The sequence below is a fragment of the Amborella trichopoda genome, chromosome 1 (genome assembly GCF_054954075.1).
Source record: "Amborella trichopoda isolate Santa Cruz 75 chromosome 1, AtrichopodaSantaCruz75HAP2 v2.0, whole genome shotgun sequence".
In the NCBI taxonomy this organism is placed as follows: domain Eukaryota; kingdom Viridiplantae; phylum Streptophyta; class Magnoliopsida; order Amborellales; family Amborellaceae; genus Amborella; species Amborella trichopoda.
In genome coordinates this window covers 47,958,351-47,980,202 of record NC_142336.1, presented here as the reverse complement: position 1 = coordinate 47,980,202, position 21,852 = coordinate 47,958,351, and the positions used below count along the sequence as shown (strand labels likewise).

Genomic DNA, 21,852 nt, shown 5'->3' with positions numbered 1-21,852 from the left:
TATCTGGAAGGGGATTGTTTTGTTCTGGGAGGTTTAAATAGGTTCTTGGTAGTGTGTTTGATAACAAATATATATTAACAATATAAATATAAATAACATATAACATAATATAATATATAATATAATGTATTTTAAATATATATTTTATTAATATATATTTGTATTATATATAATATATCATATAATATTTATTATAATATAATATAATATAAGATATTTATGTATCATATATAATATGTATATTATTATATTATATAATATATTATGTTGTAAATAGTTAATAGTGACAAAAACAGTCCTTGTGTGTCATACACGGAAGTTTTACCAAATTGGCAAATTTTCTTTAGCCAAACAAATATGCTTAAATGAAAAAGTTTATATAACGTTACAACCATATAATATATAGAACAATGTTAAAAAAAATCGCCGCGGCCAAGGTACTCGGGACCTGGCCGCGGCGAGTTTGAGTAACTCTCCCGAGCCCAGCTCATTTAAATAAAAAAAATGAAGAAAAGTGGTTATATAGAGTATAAGTGCATCTTTTATCAACAAAGTAAGAAATAACATGCTGGTTAGTGTGGTGGGATTCAAACCCTTGATTTCGATAGACGGGGGCAAAGTTTACCCATTAAAGCTAACTAATAAACCATTTTAACATATTTGATATGAATATGCAGTAATATTATATGTAATAAACCATTTTAACATATTTGATATGAATATGCAGTAATATTATATATAAAGGTTTTTTTTTAATAAACGTTGAACACCAATGAAATGAAAGGTAGGATTCAAACCCCTGATTTTGGTAGACATGGGTAAAGTTTACTCATTAAAGCTAACCAATAAACCATTAGAACTTATTTGATATGAATTTGAGGTAATATTATATATAAAATTAAAAAAAAATTGTGTACAACTAACTCGCCTAAAAATCGCCTTGCTTATGGGCCGAGGCCGAGTTACTCGACAGAGTTTTTAAACACTGCATAGAAGTAAATAAAAAATCTAGTAGAAAAGAGTATACTAGGAAAACTTTCTAATTAATCATCTTGACCTTGAGATGTATAGATATAAAGAAAAAGAGAATTTCAAGTTCTACAAATAGTGCATACTGTAGAAAGGTATCTAGATCGTCTATTTTCAAGATCTTCAAGTGTATATCGATTTGCTCTATCTGTACTATTTTTAAAATTTTAAATATTGTTATAATGGTTGAACTTGAATTTTTAAGCTATCGTAAGATTTCGTACACCAGAATTCTATCTTTTGATAAAATTTAGAGGTGAGCAGACCTTATATAAATGTCAACCTTCCCTAGAACATGAAAATGCTTGGGATATTTATCCTTAAGTTAACATTCAAATTTGCATATTTATGATTTTTGAATTCCATACCAAAATTGCAGGACTGGAACCAAACTATTGTTTTTTTATTTTTTTTGCCCCAAAAGCACAAGATTTTTGGGCAATCACCAAAAATCTTGCCAAAAGCACCCAAAAAAAAGTTCGAAGATGGAATTTTTTTGTAAATTCAGCTAATTTCTAACTTAAAAACAAGATTAATATTTCCAAATTGAGAATTGGACCAAAGTATGGTAAAAATAAAAGTGTCTAGTCTTTTAAAACTTAGCTGAATTTTTTTTAGTACAAATACGGCCAAATTTTTGGAATAACACTACCAAGGAGAGCACTCCAAGTATTCATGAGCTGAAACGATATTTTTCTCCCTCGGAAGTATGCTGCCGATTTACTCCCTTTGGTTAAACCTAGCTAAGATTAGTTTGAGGACTCCAAATTTTGGGAATTTAACTTCTTTAATACATAGATTAACCTCAAATAATTTTAAAAGAAAATCCTAATTGCACCCTCTAATCATTTGAAAAAAAAAAAAAAAAAGGTCTCAAAATTGAATAAAAATACTCAAATATTTAGAGGGTTCAGATCCACGTGTTAGAAAAGTCAAATTTCATTCTATTTTTTATTTTTGAGAATAATTATCTAGTAATTCTAGAGTGGTTATCAAATTTTGAGATAAAAAAAATCGTCCCAAGTAAATCATGGAATGGAAATACTCAAAATTAAGGCCGAAACTAGCGGTTGGAGGAATCACGAAATTTCGCCGATTACAAATTTAGAACCATTTGATGTAGACCAAGTGGAAAAAAAGCTTGCAACTTGACCACAACAATAGTAAGAGGAGGAGCACGTATATTATGTTCCTTCGCGAGCATACTTTGCTTTTACTTTTTTGGTCAGATAATCTATTTAGGACTTCTTTTTTTTTTTTCAATACGAAATTTTGAGTGATTATTTTCAAAAGAAATTTTGCACGTATATTATGTTCCTTCGCGAGCATACTTTTCTTTTACTTTTTTGGTCAGATAATCTATTTAGGACTTCTTTTTTTTTTTTTCAATATGAAATTTTAAGTGATTATTTTCAAAAGAAAATTTTTTTTACATTTGATTTTTTAAAAAATTTGATCTCACCTCTCTAAAAATTCAATGTTGAGATATTCTTTTGCTTAAAGAGTGCAATTGGGAATTTTTTTATTTTAATAGAAACCGTCCAATTTTAAAGGGTGTGGTTTGTAAAGAGCCTAGGCTCTAAACAATCAAATTAGAGCCTACCTTCAAATAGTGTAGAAGAATGTAGTTTCAACACTGGAAATCTTTGTCTTAAAAAATATTTTTATCTTTATTTATAAAATTTAAAGCTTAAAAAATAGATTAGATCGACAGATCTATGAAAACTTAAATTTTTTGAAAATTGACGGTCCAAAAATGCATTATTAAATATACTATTTCCAAAACTTGAAATCCATTTTTTTCTTATGTCCATGCATCTTGATGTCGAGATGATCAATTTGAAGATATTTGGGTATCAAAACAATCTCTTCTAGTGAAAATTTTAAGATAGGCTCTAATTTGATTGTTTAGAGCCTCGGCTCTACATAAACTCTTCCTTATTTTATTGAAAACATCTCACAATGATTGATTTTTTCCTTCTTTGATTCTTTATTGAAAAAGGTATTTGTTGAGTGAGAAAACACATACGTGTGTCATGGTTTTCGAGGGACGTAAGGACCTATTACAGTCTAAATCACTATAAATCTATTTCACTCAGATCTATGAGTTTGGTCATCCATAAACAATAAATATATCTTTTAAGAATTAAATGAAGGGAAAAGTTTATACGGAGCCGAGGATGTTTTTTTGATGCTTAAATATCTTCAAATTGATTATCTCGACATCAAGATGCATAGACATGAGAATAAATTGGATTTCAAGCTTTGGAAATAGTACATTTTGTAATGCATTTATGGACCGTCAATTTTCAATATTTTTAAGTTTTCGTAGATTTGTTGATCTATACTATTTTTGAAGCTTTAAACTTTATAAATAAATATGAAAATATATTTTAAGGCTATCACAAAGATTTCCAGTAGTGAAACCACATTTCTCAACACTATTTGAAGGTAGGCTCTAATTTGATTGTCTAGAGCCTAGGCTCTATACAAACCTCACCTATAAATGAATGGTCCAAAGAAAATGATAAAATAATTTTTATTTATTTATTTATTTTTTTCATATTCATAATGGTTGAGATAGATCTTTGGAGGTGGACTCACTCTAATACATGTGTATCCGGATGCACTTACCATTATTCTCCCAATAAAACTAAGTTTTCTAAGGTTGCTTGGGCATGGTGATTTCACACTGCAAATTCAAAAGAATTCATATATCATTTATTCTTGTTAACTAGGCTATGTTCTTATTTTTGTGGGTGTGGTTTGCATAAGGTTGTCGCCTTAAACAATCAAAGTAAGGTGTTGTCGAAATTTTTTAGAATAGTGCGAGAATATATTTTTATCTTAATTATAAAATTTAAAAGTATAAATATGGTTTAAATCAAACAGATCTATAAAACACATGAAAATCTTAAAAATGGACAATTCAGATCATGTGTCGAATGATGTACTATTTTTAGGACTTGAAATCTCTATTTTTTTTCATACCTATGTATCTCGATGTTGAGATGATCAATTAGATATCTTTTAAATACCAAAACAACCTTTTTTTGGAAGGATTTAAAAGTACACCTTAATTATGCATTTATATAAAGATTTTCCTATTTTTATTAAGAGAGGGCATTCAGGCCAAACTCTTGTCTCAGGCTCAAGACAAGGCACAAAAATTATGGCTGAATTTATTCGCTTCCAAAAAAACAAAATACCCACTTGTGACATGGAAATCATTAAAAAAATTTCAAATAAAAGAAAAAAGTTTATATAAGGGCGAGGCCCTCAACAATAATTAAAACGCACCCCAAAATTCCACTAGAAAAGGTTATTTCGATGCCTCAAAATCCTCAAGATCTACGGACATCAGAAAAAAAAAAAAAAAAAAAACAAAAAAGTATTTCAAGTCTTGAAGTCTTAGAAATAGGCTATCTTGTATTGTATTTCTAGACCGTCACTTTTCAAGTATTCATAGATCTACTCAATCTATACTATTTTTGAAGCTTTAAATTTTATTATTGATATGAAAGTAAAGTTTCTAACCATCACAAAGATTTCCAAAAAAACATAATCCAACACTATTTAAAGGTGTGCCTTACTTTGATTGTTTGAGGGCACAACCCTATACAAACTACCACCTAAAATAAAAGAGAATAAAGTGAGACTATGGACCCAAAGAAATTAAAGTGAAAAGAATGTGTTTGCGTGTGTAAACAGTTGTGAAGTTGAGTTGTGGTCAAGCCAAGATCATGTGGCGACAAATGGTGAAAAGTTACAGTCCGTTAGAGAATAAGGGCTTTTCTCGTGTCCTCAATTTTAATATAAAATATTCATATTTCTAACATTTTATTATCAAGCACAATAAATTTGAAACCACCCCACCCAACTCCTCTCCTGTAAAATGTATATTTGTTGGAAGAGAAAAATGTGTATGCTTTTTGGATGAGAGAATGCACAAATTTCATGCGGCTGGGGGCTCAAGCTGTGACAGGTGGTGTGTGAAAAATCCCTTCTTTACATTAAATTACCAAAATATACCCATCTTTGAAAATAAAAAATACATATTCCTGCCATTTTATTTATTTATATTGAACTTTAACACTATTGAGCTTTCTTTTACCAACTCTGCGTTTATTTTTTTTGTGCTATCTTTGTAATTGTGATGCTATGCAACAATGTTTAGAAAAACGGCTATTGAAATTGGTCGATCCAGATCGAGAATTGGAGGGACCGGTAACCGGCTAGTTCAAATGAGACGACAGACCACAGTGTCTAGTCACCCCATCTTTTGCCGGATCATCAACAATTGAATTGAATTTGATTTTTGATTTCGTGTTTCATGTTTGAAGCTGACTTATAGTCCTAGAACAAGCCCCAAATCTCCTCTATGATGCACTTTAGCTCCGCATTCTTTCTTGAATGAAGTTTATATAAGGTTGAGGCCCTAAAATTAAAGCACAACTAAAAATTTATTAGAATAGGGAATTTTGATGTTAAAAAAGTCTCAAATAGATCATCTCGACTTCACGAAGTATAAATGCAGAAAAGAATGGATTTCAAGTGTAGGAAACAATGAGTCTTTTGGTGCATTATCTAGGCCGTTCAATATTTTCAAATGTTTATAGAATTGTTCGATCTACGATATTTTTGAAACATTAAATTTTATAATTAGAAGTGAAAATAAAGTTTTAAGCTACCACAAAGATTTTTGCTGCTAAAAAATAATATCACGACACTATTTAGCAGTACGCCTTATTTTGATTGTTTAGAACCTCAACCTTATACAAACCAGAACCTTCTTTCTTTGTACCATTTAATAACACTGTCCGAGTGCCTTTTTTTTTTTGTAAACACGGTAGGATTGTTCGAGTGTCTTGCACTCAATAAAATGAACTTTTATTTTAAAGATAGATATGGACTGTGTACTGTAGAACCTATGTGGAGTATGTGCCCATCTTCTTCTCGACAGTGGAGATGGGATGACATTCCTACAAGGATCTAAAACTAATAAAAAAAAGTATTTCATCGCTACCGTCCGATGATGAGAACTCATAGCGTCTATTATATTGAACCGTTGCAAGCAAATTTGAAAAAATTCTTACAAATATCGAGGTTCGTTGCAACTCTAGTGTTATTAGGTCTCATCAAAGTGTCAAATCCTTGGTTAGGTCTCATCAAAGTGTCAAATCCTTGGTCAAATTAGTTGGACCCGGATTCAGAAAAATAAAACGAATAATACATAATAGCTTTTAAATATAAAGTCTTAATTTTTTTTTGTCATTTTCATTTAGCTAGTGGTATTGGTTAAAATTAGTTAGTTTGATCGGCCAAAACCAATCGATCATTGATTTTAACTAATTTTTTACCAAACACATTTTTTATCATGGATCAAATCTGTCAAAGCATTAGTCGATGGACTGACCAGTCAGACCACATTTCTGACCAGTTCAATCCGGCTTTCATGACCATGATTGGCCTCGTGAAATTTTGCAGAATTTAGTAATTTGTTTTTGAATAAATGCCATGATTTTTCCATTTTCAAATGATCAAGGGGGATCTGTAACCAAGCGATGGATGCATATCTTTCTGCACTTTTAACTATTTTTAATTAACTATATTTAACTAAACAACTCATGTTCGGAATGAATACATCTGAGGGAACTTAGAAGGGCTCCAATAAACGATAAGATAAGGGAATATAGACTTAAGGGGCATCTTGTGCGTTGGCTATATGTGAAAGAAGGATTCGTGTTATCTAGACGGAGTATATATTCTTTTTTCTTTTTCAATTCTTTTTCTTTTTCCTCACGGCTTAGATCACTCACAAGTAGTAATTTTACAACGAAACAAATTCAATAAAGAAAAGAATACAATTAGGATCTCAAGAACTTGAAGCCATTCAAAACTTTTCTTTCAATAGCAAAGAAAAGACACAACCTATATTTAGGAATAAAATACACAATAAATAAATACGGAATAAACAAAAGAGCGTGCCGAAGATTATCTCAATCGGGCTTCTTACACCCCATACCGAGTCACCACCTCCCGATGATGCGGGATCTAATGGTCAACCTTTAATCTCAACCCGAAAAGAAAGTTTGGACAAGCCACATCATTGGAACATGAACCCCTTAGATCACAAATTCAATAACCAGGTGAACCCCTTTAACCTAGTTTAAGAGATATGCTTTTTTTCCTATCACACCCTATAGACTTAGCCCCAATGTGAGATGAGAGATGATGGGAGACAAGAGAGAAGAGCCATGAGACGAACAAATTGAGGCGTGCCCCCCTTAGATAGATGAGAGAGATGGAAAAAGTAAGGTGTAGAGATTTGGGTAAGGTACAACTCTCTTTTACTTGAACAAATTCAGGGTTTCTTAGTGTTTTCTTTGGCTTGCCACTCATGTGAGATTGAATATGTATATGACAAGAGCTTGTGCTCTTTCAAATAGTAAGTTCCTTAGGTGGGGCGTGCCACCCATTGGGGCATATAATGGGCCCTTCCTAATTTACCATGGTCAGCCCAAAAGACCTATTAGGCCTCCTATGCAATTTTTTATTTTTTTATTTTTAAATAATATAGAATCATTATTTGAATATTTAAATCAATATCTCTATTTTTATAGATCCAAATTTAATAAATATAATATCTAGATACTTAAAAAAATTCAAATAACAATTCTAAAAATCATATATATTAAAATAAAAAAAATTAAATACTATGATGAAAAAAAAATCCATATGGTCTAAGAATAAATATACCCTGGTTAGGAGGTGCGATCTAGTTCAAGTGAAAAGCTTTAAAAGGCAAAGGGAAGACCCCAAAAGAAAATGGATAGAAGTAGTAAGAGAAGATATGAGGACTTATGACCTTACTGAGTATATGGCTCTTAATAGAGCTGAATGACATAACATAATTCACATACCCTAAATAGTTGGGATAAAGATATGATAATGATGATGGATCCCCTTCCAACAATGGTCTATATTGATTAGGGCAGTGATTTCATGCAACGGTTGTATTATAGTATAATGCAACCACACTTCTTAAAAACCATGTTTGCGGTATTTGTAAGATCCAAAATTTTGCACACACTCTCTCTTCATCTCAATAATGAATCCAAAAAAAAAAAAAAATTGATTTGAACCCTAGATATGGTCAAAATGAGTCACCCTCAAACAACGAATCTAGACCATTCATTTGGTGAATTTCAAGATCTTAGCATTTACAAACTCAAAATCATTTTTTTCGTCTTTAACATTGTTCATTTGGTAAAGCCATCTAAAAAAATTGAAAAAAGAAACAAATCATTCTAAAGCCTTAGCTCTAAGCATCTTATCAAAATGAACGGCCCATGTTACTTAGGCTAAAAAAATATTTTCTAGGTTGTGTTTTCAAAAGTTCTTTTTTTATGATTGTTCATTAGAATGAAAAGAGTGTATATTTTAAAATTTAGATCAAACAAATGGTTATAACATGGTTTTTGAAGATTATTGCTTTATACTCTGATACAACCGTTGCGTGAGATCATTATTATCCAAAAATTGTATGCTTTGCGTGGGAGCACTTGCATTAAATCTAGTAAAACCGTCTTTAGGGGTATGTTTAGGACCTCGAATTTTGAGATGTAAACTCCTCAGCCTAGCCAGAGAGGGCCCCAAAAAGAGCCAAAAATTAACAGGACCTCAACAAAAAATGGTATTCTAATATTGAATAATGAAATACTAAATGGAGATTGTCCAAATTTTTTGGCAGTTCCCTCGTTAAAATTAAAATCAATATATTTATTGAAAATACGTATTTTGTAAAAGTGGCAACATGCCTGACGGGGTCAAAAATAAATGAAAATAAAAATAAAAAATAAAAACAAGAAAAGAAAGCTTAGCCCTCAGGCCATAAACTGTGGCCCAGGCCCTACTTTTTTAGGGCCAGACCGGTTGGGGAGTTACCAGCCCTAATTTAGTTATTATAATTCACTCACTACGACGTGGTCAAGCTGTCAAATAACAAAATCCTCCATATCTTACGTGGCGGTGTACCTGCACAATATGCTCCCAAGGGAGTTCATGCCTATCATTTATGGGTGCGGTTTGTATAGAGCCGAGGCTCCAAACAATCAAATTAGAGCTCAAATTCAAATAGTGTCGAGAAATATGGTTTCAATATTGGAAAGTTTTGTGATCGCCTTAAATTATATTTTCATCTTTAGCTATAAAATCTAAAGCTTCAAAAATATTATAGATCGAGCAGATCTATAACAACTTGAAAATCTTGAAAATTGACGGTTAAAAAATATGTTACAAGATACTCTATTTCTAAAACTTGAAATCCATTTTTTTTTTGTGTCCATCCATCTCGATGTCGAGATGATCAATTTGATGATATTTGAGCATCAAAACAACTTCTTATAGAAAAAGTTTTGAGGTAGGCTCTAATTTGATTGTTTATGGCCTAGGCTATATATAAACTTTTCCCATCATTTATTTCATTGTAAATTTATGATCCAAATGGAGACTCAATACTTTCGAGGGCCCCTTACCATAAGAAGTTCCCCATTCCCCGAAATGACCATTACACTAAATTTATACATCTCCAAAAGTAGCTTGAAAGGTGCAAATCTTCATTTTTTAAGAATAGTGTTGTGATGATTTTCTCAAGTTTTTCATAGTGCCCTTATCTTAATTTTTAAAATCCAATTTCCTTTAGGACTCCAGCTGTTCACTTGCATGTGTCTTACATGCCTTTACCTTTTTTTGCCAAATGGGTGAAGAAAATTACAATCAGTCCAATACAAGTACCCATAAAATAACAAGCCCCCTCTTCATTTCAAGATACCCCTAACATTTTTCTATATTCCCACTGCAGGAATGTTCCACACATGTATTGGGGCTGTTCGGAAGGACTATTAATAAGTTAATTATCCAAAAGCTTGAGTTCAAACATCATTAATGAAACCCTATTCTGTTGGCTAAGTGACATTAAAAACAAATAGAATGTCTAATGAGTAAGGACTGATGCCTTAAAAAGGCTTAACACTTTTACCAAAGTTTTGAACTAAAAACTTCAAACAACATTAAAATAAAGGGTATTATTAACATAGACAATTCTAATGGGGATGGGGATCGATTGGGTGAACCGGCCATTTTAAAAAATGATCAGGATTGACGATTTGCCGATTTGAATCAACAAACTCGTTGATTCTTTAGCATGGGAATTAGATACACAAAGAACAAGTAAAAAATAAAGACGGGAAAAATTAAAAAATTTTGTGAGGGAACAGTCCTACTGCTCAGTTATGTTTCCTTAACGAAATAGAGTGAGTCTATTAAAACTAGATCAAATCCCAGTTCAGATAAGAAACCAGGTTGGTTTAGATTGATTCCCAATGCAGATCAGTAGATTGCTCAATCCGGACCGTAGGTTTTTATCATCATTGGGCATGATAGTCATTTAAGTAAAGATAGGGCAATTTCCTCTATTTTGGAAAAGAAGGGGCATTCTGTCCATTTGCAAAAAAGATAGTTGGATTAAGCCATCGGAAAACACTTGTCTTTGAAAATACCACAAAAAGGTCTAATAAATAACAACATAAATAAACATGTATTAAAAAAGGCAAGAAACATTCAATACTTTTACCAAGATTTCCAGACAAAACTACTTTTCATTAATTACGAACCCAAACACCAGGGTTAAAAAAAAACCCCTTTTTCGAAGCCCCACCCCTATAAATTACTCCCCTCTCTTCATACCACCCTTCCATACCACCCACCAAAAAATGGGGCACCCTTTCTTTCTCTTCCTCCTCTTCTTCTCTTTCTGCAAAAGCGGTTTCCCAAAACCGCTTGAGTCCCAAACCCTGCTCTTGAGGCCTCTCTCAAAACCACCCCTCCTTGATGAAGACCTGAAACAGGAGGAGACAGAGGGTGACCTGTCGGATCAAACCTCTCTGTTTCTCACTCTACACCACCGGGACTCTCTCTCACTAAACTTGACCGCAGAGGAGCTCTTCAAACTCAGGTTAGAGAGAGATGATGCTAGGGTTAAGTCCTTGACCAACTGGGTGAATCTTGCAGCCGCACTTGGGAGTAGCCATAGGTAAAAAATGCTACTACCCTCTCTCAGACACACTTTTTAGTCACATTTCTCTTCAAATGTTTTAGTGTTAATATGTTTATTTTGTGTGGAAAAATGATCACATAGGAATGATGCAATGTTGGGTGGTGTATTTTTACATTCGGAGTTGCCCTACATGGTTAATGTCGCATAGTTTGTTGATGATCTTTATTTTCCTTTATTTAAATGTTATTTATTTCGCATTTTTGTGTGGGAATTTGATGATAAATTTGGATTTTACCCAATTCCATAATTACAAGAAAATTGTGGAATTGAATTGCATGTACACTTTCACGCATCTATGGTTTCGCAATGGGTCGGGTCTCGAGCCCAAAAAAAAAAACTTAAGGCTTGACCTGCAAAATGTGGCTGAGAGCCGACGGCCCGTATTTTTTTCATCAATTTAATGGGGCCAAGCTGGGCTCTGGGTAATAGAGTCGAGCTAGGTCAAGGGCGGACCCGGCCGTCCGGCCCAGGCCCGGTACGAAAACCATTTTACAGGCTCAAAAATGAAAAAGAGGGACTATTTTATCGTACTTTTGTGACTCCTTAGTGAGAAAAAGCAAGAAAAAGCAGGGCGATATTTTATTGGAAAAGACGAAAATACCCCTGAGTGCTTAATAGCTGCATCCTCAAAGATGATACTGCCTTTTTGGACCTCCTTTCAGACTAATGATGAGTGCTTGGAAGGTCTAAATTCTATTCAAATTCTAATTACGCTAATTTGACCAATGTAAACCCCAACAACTAATTTTATCCCCTCTTCATGCCCCTTCGTCAATACTAATTTACCTTTGAGGCATTCAAAGTAGGGAAATAACGAAATTACCCTTTTCACTTTCCGTACCATTTCTGACCTTTTTAAGATGGAAAAAGTTTACATGAGGTTGAGGCCCGAAACAATCATCTTAAGGCGCACCTCAAAAATTCATTAAAAAACATTGTTTTGACGCCGAGAAAGCACTCAAATCCAATTATTTCGACTTTGATATGCATAGACTTCAAAAAAAAAAAAAAAAAAAAAAAAGACTTTAAGGTGTGGAAATAGTGCGTTATGCAATGTATTATCTAGACTGTTAATTTTTTAAATTCTCTAGTGTATATAGATCTTGATTTACACTAGTTTGGAATCTTTAAATTTTATAATTAGGGATTAAAATAAATTTTCAGGCTATCACAAAGATTTTCAATACTGAAACGATATTTTTCAATACTATTTGAAGGTGTGCCTTAGTTTGATTATTTAGGGCCTCGGTGTTATACAAACCACACCCTTTTAACATATATTTTCCAATGGAAAGGTAGTTTGTTCGTGAGGGGACGCATTTCTACAATAGCGTCCCGTCTAACACGTGTAACATCCATTTGGGAGATGACGTTACAGTATGGTAGCCCCCTAAAAATTTACAATTAACCGTGTTAAAACTATGTTACATTATTTTTATTTTTATTTTTAAAGTTTGTTCTTTTTTTAAGGTTCCTGTGGCGGCTGACGTTTTCATCTCCTAATATTTTTAATCCAAAATGTATTTTTAATTTTGAAAAGATGACTCGTTTAACTAACTGAGTCGACCAACATTGTACCCTTTTTAATAGGAGAATACTTTACCCATGCTTGTCTCTCCGCTTTGTGAAGAGGAGAGACCATGCGTGGCGCTTGCAAACAGCATGCGGCATGTAGTCGATTGAACGACTCAGGCTCTGTTCAAGCTAAAAAAGATTAAAAAATGTAAAGAAAATAAAATAAAAATAGGAAATATATGTTTAAAGTAAAAAAAGCAATTGAACAATAGATTTTGACAAAAATCAGTGACTAGAGGTAATTTCAAAAGAATACAAAAAACAGAAAAATGTAAAAATAAATGCTCATGGCCAAAATACTTTATAATTGAGACCAGGGGTACTTTTGAAATAATCCAAAAAGAACGGAAAATGTTAAAATAAGGGGATTGTATACAATAACACCATTTACCTTTGTTACAAGGTGGTTACAATTCTTTGCAACTATTTGATGTGAAATTTGATAGCTCGGATGTGTCACAAGTTTGACAAAATTTCTTTTGAAATTTGAGTTTGGTCAATAGAATAATTGCAGCCACCCAATTTCACATCTAATAGTCAAGATTAATGTGATCACTTTGTATCAAAAGTAAATGGTCTCGTTATATATTTTCCCAAAAATAAGTGCTCCTGGCCAAAATACTTTATAATTTTGCCAAAATGAAGGAACATATATGCATTACAGATAGACTTTTTATTATTTTTTTAAATTTTATAGTTTTTATATATATTTTTTAAGATCCAACTTAGGGATACTTGGGAACCAGAGAGGGTGTTCTTTGGCTGTCTGTTAAAAAATGCTTGAGCAGAGGCGTTCATCCAAGCCATCCGTAGTCAACAACTGAATCCTTCGTCAACAACTGAAAGTTAGATAGCTATGAGCTCCTTCATTCCAAAGAGTAAAATGCATTTAGCATACAATTTCAGACTTATAGGAAATCATGCTTTCCTCCTCCTGGCCATGAGCTCCTGATCCCTAGTCTCTCTATGTGCAGGGGCCATCACCATGGTGCCGCCAACCCTGCGGCTCATGCAAATGGGTCTGTGCAGACGAGAGGCCGTGGACAGGCCTTCACTGCCCCAGTGGTGTCGGGCCTCCCACAGGGCAGTGGTGAGTACTTTGCGCGTGTGAAGGTGGGCACCCCCCCACAGCCCATGTATATGGTCCTTGACACAGGAAGTGACCTCGCCTGGCTCCAATGCACCCCTTGCCGACATTGCTACCGCCAGGTTGGTCCCATCTTCAACCCATCCTCCTCTAGCAGCTACTCCACCCTCCCTTGTGCTGCTCCCCTCTGCCGCCGCCTCGAAATTCGTGCTTGCGATCGCCGACACCAATGCCTTTACCAGGTCAGGCTTTGTGGCCCCCTCTCATAAGATTCAATTATGGAATGGGTTGATGTTAGGAATTTGGCCGAGTAACTCAGACTTAGCACCTTATTGCACAATAAAAAGAAATTTTATTTTTCTTTTTCAAATTCTATCTTTCTACTTTATTTTTTTTCATTATTTTTTACATTTTCAGTGCTCTTGATGGTTTAGTTTGACTTTTACCTTTTGTTTTTCTGTTTTTGAACAATTTTCTTGGTTTTTTAGAAATTCATAACTTTTTTAGGAATGTACACTACTTGGGCGAGCCGTTGTCATCTTGGGCCAGGGCCGTGTCCGAGGCCCGAGTCAAGATTGAAAACCTAGGACTGTGATAATTTATATGTTGGCGGTGTTATAATTTGTGAAAATCTATTATGAGAACTTTTGTGGTTTGGTATTGAATTTGAAATTCATTACAACAAACCATTTTTTAGGGCTTAATAAATTCTTAGAATGTTTATGGCCTTGATTAGGTTGAGGGTTTTGATAGGTTGGTGATGGTTGCTTTTAGATATGGGCTTTTGTGGATATAACCTCTTGAGCGGAGGGATCAACCTCAAGAAAGAGATTTTTCAAACCCTAAACCCTTTTGTGACCGGCTTTTTCATCCTGTCACATCTTAAATTTGGATTTACAGGGATTGCCGTTTTATCATGGTTCTTGCATGAGATTCCAAACATGAATGCACCAATATGTTTGTTTAACACTTGATTAGACTTCCTAGTAGTTTCTAGAAAGAACAATTGTTTCAAAGGGGCTTGACCTTATTTCTATAATATGCAGACCAAAGTATAAAGCATCCATCTTAAAGATGGATGCAAATAGCTTGTTCATCTAAAAACAATTGAAACTTACGGTGCAAATGTTTTTTTGATAGAACTATTATTTTTAATTTTTAAAATTTATTAATTTTTCATATTCATGATCTCCATGTTAGAGATTACATGTCCTTAAAAAATAAATCCAAAAATCCATCTCAAAAATAGATTTTTAAGAGACAGACTCTTTTTTACATGGACTCATGTAAACCGTGTCCTTCTAGAAAAGCCACATTTTCCAAGGGATTATATAGGTCATTTCCTTTGAAGTTCAATCACTCCTGGTTGTCAAATGAGACGTCAATGGGAAATTAGATTTTTTTTTTTTTTGATCAATGGCACACCTTCAACTGCAGATTTTAATATCTAACGGCAATGGGTGATTGTCATGTTTTTGTACTTCAAAGTCTAAAAGGCAAAGTGTGATTGTCATGTTATTTTACACTTTTACTTTTATCAAAAAAGTTTTGAATAACTGTTTACAATTGTGAAGATAGCACTGTTGCCCCATGGTTGTTATGATGGCCTAGCACTCTTTACTAAGGCCTACCGTCACTTTAAAGAAACGTCGAACAGCTGTTACAGCACACCCGTTAGTGACTGTTACACGAGCTAACACCATTTCCCTGAACTTCCTGCATCAGGTCTCATATGGTGATGGCTCTTTCACGGTGGGCGACTTCTCGACTGAGACCCTCTCCTTCGGGCGCACCGCCCTCCCACACGTTGCCCTCGGATGTGGGCATGACAATGAGGGCCTCTTTATCGGGGCTGCTGGCCTCCTCGGTCTTGGACGTGGCTCCCTCTCCTTGCCCTCCCAATTTTCCCAACGCTCCATCCATGGCTTCTCTTACTGTCTCACTGACCGATCCTCGCCCTCCCCTGGCTCACTCTCCTTTGGCAACCTTCCCAACCCGTCCACAACTGTCTTCACCACCATGATCAAGAACCCAAAACTTGACACATTTTACTATCTTGGCCTCGTTGGCATCAGCGTTGGTGGAGCCCGCCTCCCTATATCTTCATCTTTGTTTAGACTGGACCCAACAGGAAATGGTGGGGTCATTGTTGACTCGGGTACATCTGTTACCCGACTTGTGTCCTCGGCGTATGATGTTGTGCGGGACGCATTTAGGGCTGGGGCGACAGGGCTGCCACTGGCCGACTCATTCTCCCTTTTTGATACGTGCTATAATCTGGGGGGGAGGGATGTGGTGAAGGTGCCGACAATGGTGTTCCATTTTGATGGTGGTGCAGACTTGTCATTGCCAGCATCCAATTATTTGATCCCTGTGAACAATCAGGGGGTTTTCTGCTTCGCATTTGCAGGTACAAGAAGTGGGTTGTCGATCATCGGGAATATTCAGCAACAGGGGTTTAGTGTGGTCTTTGATGGCAAGAACTCGAGGATTGGGTTCGTGCCCAAGGGTTGCGCTTAGGTGAGCTTCAAGCCTAGGTTGGATTGTATGGTTATCATTGCTTGTGTTCAGGCATAGGCTTGCTTTGGGTCCAGTCCTAGGTGAGCTTGGTTCAACCCCAGGTTAGTTCAGGTTCGAGCCTTGGTTGACTTTTGTTCCGTTGGATTCGGCTTTGGTTTGGGCCTAGGTTAGGTGCTTGACTTGCTGATGAAGACCTGTGTTAGATAGTGGCTGTCCCTTTTATAATTTTTCTTATTTTTCTCTTCTGCAAGAAAATTTGGGAAATGAATCAATGAGGTTAAATTGTTGTTTATTTTTCGGGTTCGAGGGAAAGGGAGGTAACACCCTTGACTGTTTCTGGAAATACCAGAAATTTCTCCTCTATGGAGGAGAGGCTTATTTTTAGCCCCCATTGAAAGCACTTATTTTCATGTAATACTTATGTAGTGTTATTCATGATAAGGATGATGAGGTAAAATAAAGTTATAATAGATACTTTTCAGATAGTTAAAGGGGATTGTATATTATGAGAATATTTATTTTTTATATAAGGAGTTCACAATTATTTTTAATTATTGGATGTAAAATTCAATAGATGAAAAAGTGTCGTAATATTGTTGTTTGGGACATTGTGCCTAAACAATAACGCATTCAACCACCTAAATTTAAATCTAACGTGTCGCAACATTATTGTTTTGGACACTGTGCCTAAACAATAATACATTCAACCACCTAACTTTAAATCTAAAATGCAACGATGATTGTGATGTCAATGTATCAAAAGTAAATGATTTTCTTTGTTTATATTTTTTAAATGTAAACGCCGTCCAAAATTCAAGAAAAACAAAAAATATCATCCTCTTACATTTTTATTTTTGGGTTTAAGGCACAACCAAAATGCACGCCTACGCATATGAAATAGTTTTACATTATTATTCATAGGAAATTCGTGTTTCTCATTTTGCAAGATCATATAGATGTATTTTCTTTCACTGAAGTACGACAGCATCCCATAGTGGAAACCTAAAATTAGAGGAATATGGCTGGTGTCGTGGCGGTAGTACCAAAGTCGAAGGTCATAATCTACTCATGGCGGTAGAACCAAAGTTGAGGGTCATAATCTACTCGTGGCGGTAGTACCAAAGTTGAAGGTCACAACCTACATTCTCACAAGCATCATAAAAAAAAAAAAAAAAAAAAAAAAAAGAAAAAAGAAAAAAGAAAAAAGAGAAAACATATGATATTGTACTATTGACTTTCGGTCATCAGAAATTTAATTGGCGAAAAAAAATAAAAATTAATAAAGAAAGCATTCCATGGTCCCGGAGCCCGGATGGTATGTCCCATGTGACATGTCGTAGCATGTTCCCTAGAATGTCTACTTTGAGCTCAGTTTTCCTCCATTTCTTTTAGTGTGTATGGTCTGCTCCTGCAGGACCATACCATTTGGGTGAAAAAGTAACTTAAGACATAGTTCAAGCCTTAAATTTTGGGAACTTAAGAATTACCCCTTGATTATTTTCAAAAAGAATTTTGGAGTTCAAAATTTTCAATGCTTAGAACTAGCTGTCTAATAAGTGGATGGTTTATGGTCAATTTTAGGATGTTATTTTTCCATACTCACAGATCATGTGTTTGATATTTATTCTTTGTTAAGTTGGTGACTAGTTTGAAGACATATATCTAGAAGGGCGAGATTTCTATGAGGTTGGTGCCTTGAACAATCAAAGTACGGTGCACTCCGAAGGACCTGGTTTCTATGCGGCCAAGCCCGCATATATAAAAATGCGGGCCTCTTAATAAATCTATTTTTGAGATGGAATTTAAGACTAAATTTTAAGACATGTAATGTCTAACATGGCGATCATGAATATGAATAAATAAATAAATTTTTAAAACTAGAAATAATAGTTGTAGTAAGAGGATGCTTTACACTTTCTTACTAGAATTATTTTTAGATGGAATGCCTACTTGCATCCATATTTAAGAGGATGCTTTACACTTTATGGACCGCCTATGTAGTCCAGCCCTCATGGAACAATTTTCCCACTCCAAATTGATGCAGTTTAAGTGCCAAAAAATTGTTATGATGGTCCTGAAACCTATTTTCATATTTAATTATAATATTTAAAGTTGAAAAAAATAGTGTAAATCAAGCATATCTACAAACACTTGAAAATCTTAAAAATAGATGGTCTAGATAATACATTACAAGATGTATTTTTTTCAAGACTTAAAATCATTTTTTTTCATATCCATACATATCAAGGTTGAGATGATCAATTAGAGGGTTTCTTAGAGTCAAAACCACTATAGGAAAAATCAGGTGGTTCAAATCGGAACCACGCGGTTAGATCGAAAGCAGCCATTGGCTGGTTCTAATTTTGACTGGTTTCGGTGAACTAGCTGGGTATTTTTTAAAAAATTATATAAAATCTCAAAAAATAGGGGATTTTGTTTGTAATGTATTTTTAATGCTTTTCATCCGAAAAGATTAGAAATTGTTTTGGTCATTAATACTTATTTTTATATTTTTCCATTTTTTTTAGAAAATTTCAAAACTACCTTCAAGTATAATCGATTCTTTAAAATCTATTTTTTCCTAAATTTTCAACTTCATTTGGATTTACTTTGTTTAATCATGCTTTAAATACTTTTTTTATATTTTATTTAATTTATTTGTATTTTTTTTAAACACTTTTTTAACCACCCGGAATTTGCTTTAAGGTGAGAGCTCAAAATGGGATACATGTATCTATTATTACAAATCCAAGATACCACAAACATGCAACCACCAAAAAATTGCAACAAAGCTTTCCCAAAAAATCAATTTGAAATCCTTCTTCCGAAATATGCCCCTTGAGTTTCTAAAGATGACAAGCATGCCCTTGTCAATTGCCCTAGGGCACCCACCGAATGTGAGTCCACAGCTTTGTGGGTCCACGGCCCATGTGTCAAGGTCTTGAGCATAGTGGTTAGAAATATCTCCCACTTTTTTTGAGAAGACCGTGTGAGGTCAGGCAAAGATGCGCTTTAGGTGTTTTTATCAATGTTGTTAGATTCGCTTCGTAAAATTGTATGGAAACGATTAATTGGACATGGGTCGAGAGCAGTTAGAATCGAAACCGGACTAATCGGGCTGTTAACCGGATTAACTTGCCTGGTAGATTTTTTTCAAAAAAATTAGGTCAGAAACCTAAATTTTTTTTTTAAAAAAAAACAAAGAGAAAAATATAGATTTAGTATAATATTATTACCTACATTTGTCTTAAGAAAAAAATGTGAAACAATTTTTTATATAAATTAATATATGAATACATGTTATCACATATTCCAAGTTCCTCCAGCCATGTATCTAGCCATCCTACCAAAACACCTACCTTCTTTCTTTCTTTCTGACCATCTAAAAATGCCAGTTACGTTATTACTTCTTCCTCTTAATCTAGTATTCTAGCTTAAAGCTAATTCCGAGCTTATTTTCTTCATTATTTCATAATCAGCTTATCACCGACATGTGCACTAGAAATATCAGTCAACGTGCATATTTTTTTGCTACAAAATATATTCTCGCCCAAGGCTTTAAAAAGCAACGTGTCGTTATTTTTCCATAGCAATGCAAAAACCTTGATAGAAAAATTTTAAAAAATAAAAATAAAAATGAAAAGAGAGATAGAAAATTTTTTAAAAATAAAAATAAAAATGAAAAGAGAGAAGAATCAAACACATGGTGTAGTCACTTTAGTGTTTCATTGAAGGGAAGGCAACCAAAAAATTTCATGCACTTAAAAAATAAAATGTCTTATTTTCATTATTACAAATAGAACTATGTCGTCCACTTAAAAATATATAATTAAAAAAAATCGAGCAAAAGATCGAGCGGCATTATCATGCACTTTTTTTTTTTTATTAGACCATCAATATTTGGATAATCAAACAAATCGACACACATGCATTGTAAAAGCTTCGATCATCTTTCAAATGCACAAAATCTCGTAAAAAATATTTGGTATTTTTTATTTATTTGAAAAATGGTGGCACTTTCAGATTTATGAAATTTTCATGACATCGTGCAAGAAAAAAAATCATATAAAAAAAATACTCAATCATAAATAAACATACCTATTTAATTTGAGAATAGCCGTTGATGATCAAAATCCACAATTCAATTTGATAAAAAACTACTAGTAAATTGATAAAAAATATGCTTTTTTTGGGTCGAAGACAGATTATTTGAGCATCAACGTTTTGGGCCAAAATCAGCTCACAATCTTTCATTGTTTGAACAAATTGAAACACAGATATGGTAAATGCTTCAATTATCTATCAAACCCCTAAAATTTCACCAAAAAGCATTCATTAATGAAGAGATTATTTAAAGAATGGCTAAAATTCTCAAAACCCGAGAAAATATGCTATTTCAAGCCAAAGAAACTCTTTTTCTTCCTTTTTTTTTTTTCCGATGTTTCGATCCAAATTCATTGTTTTATAGATATTAGACAATGATTTACAACAATAATACATGAAAACGCCAAAAAATTGTAGGAAAACAAATAAAAATTGGTAGAAAACGTGATTCACATGCGCTTGCTACAAATAACGGCTACCATTTGAAAATAAAGCTCGTTATTTTCACATGCCCGTTATTTGTAAAAATTGCCTAATATAACATCTAGTTGGTCCGTTGAGCAGAAAACCGACTGGTATGATGAAAAAATGGCTGGTTTGTATGTATTTCGGCCGGTTTTGGTCTGGATTTTTTTTGGTGTTTAGTATGTCTATTATAACTCCAAAACCGACAGGAGTTGGGACTTTAGCAGTTCTGATCTAACTGACCGATTTCGGTTCTAATCAACCGATTTTATAACATTGCTGTGGATTTTTAAAAAGGTTTAAAAACTATAAAATTTTAAAAAATTAACAAATTAAAAGCAGTTCAAAATTTTAAAAATAAAAAATATTAGAAATTAGAAATAAAAATAAAAAATTTGTTATTACTTATTAACAAGTAAAATATTCTAGAAACTAATAGTTTTATAGCATGCTAATAACCTCAACAATGGCAATGAAAAAAAATAGAAAAAAAAATATTAACAATAGTAATAAATTTTTTTTGATAATTCTTAAAAAAAATATTGGGTCGGGTATGAAGGGAGGGAGGAAGAGAAGCCAAAAGTATTGCTAACTGTTATGCTGTGAGCCTTAACCTATCAAAAACTGAGAAATAAAATATGAATATAATTCTAAAATGCATAATAAATAATTTGATGCAGGATGTTGGTGCACAAATAGAACAAGATTTAAAAGGTGGATGCAACATTCAAAACAAAAGGACTTTAAGATAAAATTCAGCTTACAAAAAAATGACAAACAACCATTCAAAGATTAACAGCTAGATTAATAATAAAAGGAAATACCAACAAATAGAAAAGGAAACAATTTATATAAGGACGCAACTTTATAATGTAGAACCACAGATGACCTCAAAAATCCATTAGAAAAGATAGTTTTAATGTTGAAAAACCTTTTGATTGATCATCTTGACATC

At 33.6% G+C, this 21,852-nt stretch overlaps 1 protein-coding gene across 1 annotated transcript; it reads left to right on the top strand.

Annotated features, from left to right (window-relative positions):
- Nucleotides 1-10,785: 10,785 nt before the first annotated feature.
- LOC18442347 (Eukaryotic aspartyl protease family protein) lies at nucleotides 10,786-16,819 on the top strand. Its single transcript, XM_006852566.4, has 3 exons — nucleotides 10,786-11,122; nucleotides 13,696-14,050; nucleotides 15,534-16,819. Exons 1-3 carry the CDS (start codon nucleotides 10,803-10,805, stop codon nucleotides 16,326-16,328), a joined length of 1,470 nt encoding a protein of 489 aa, XP_006852628.1. The 5' UTR covers nucleotides 10,786-10,802; the 3' UTR covers nucleotides 16,329-16,819.
- The last annotated feature ends 5,033 nt before the right edge of the window (nucleotides 16,820-21,852 follow it).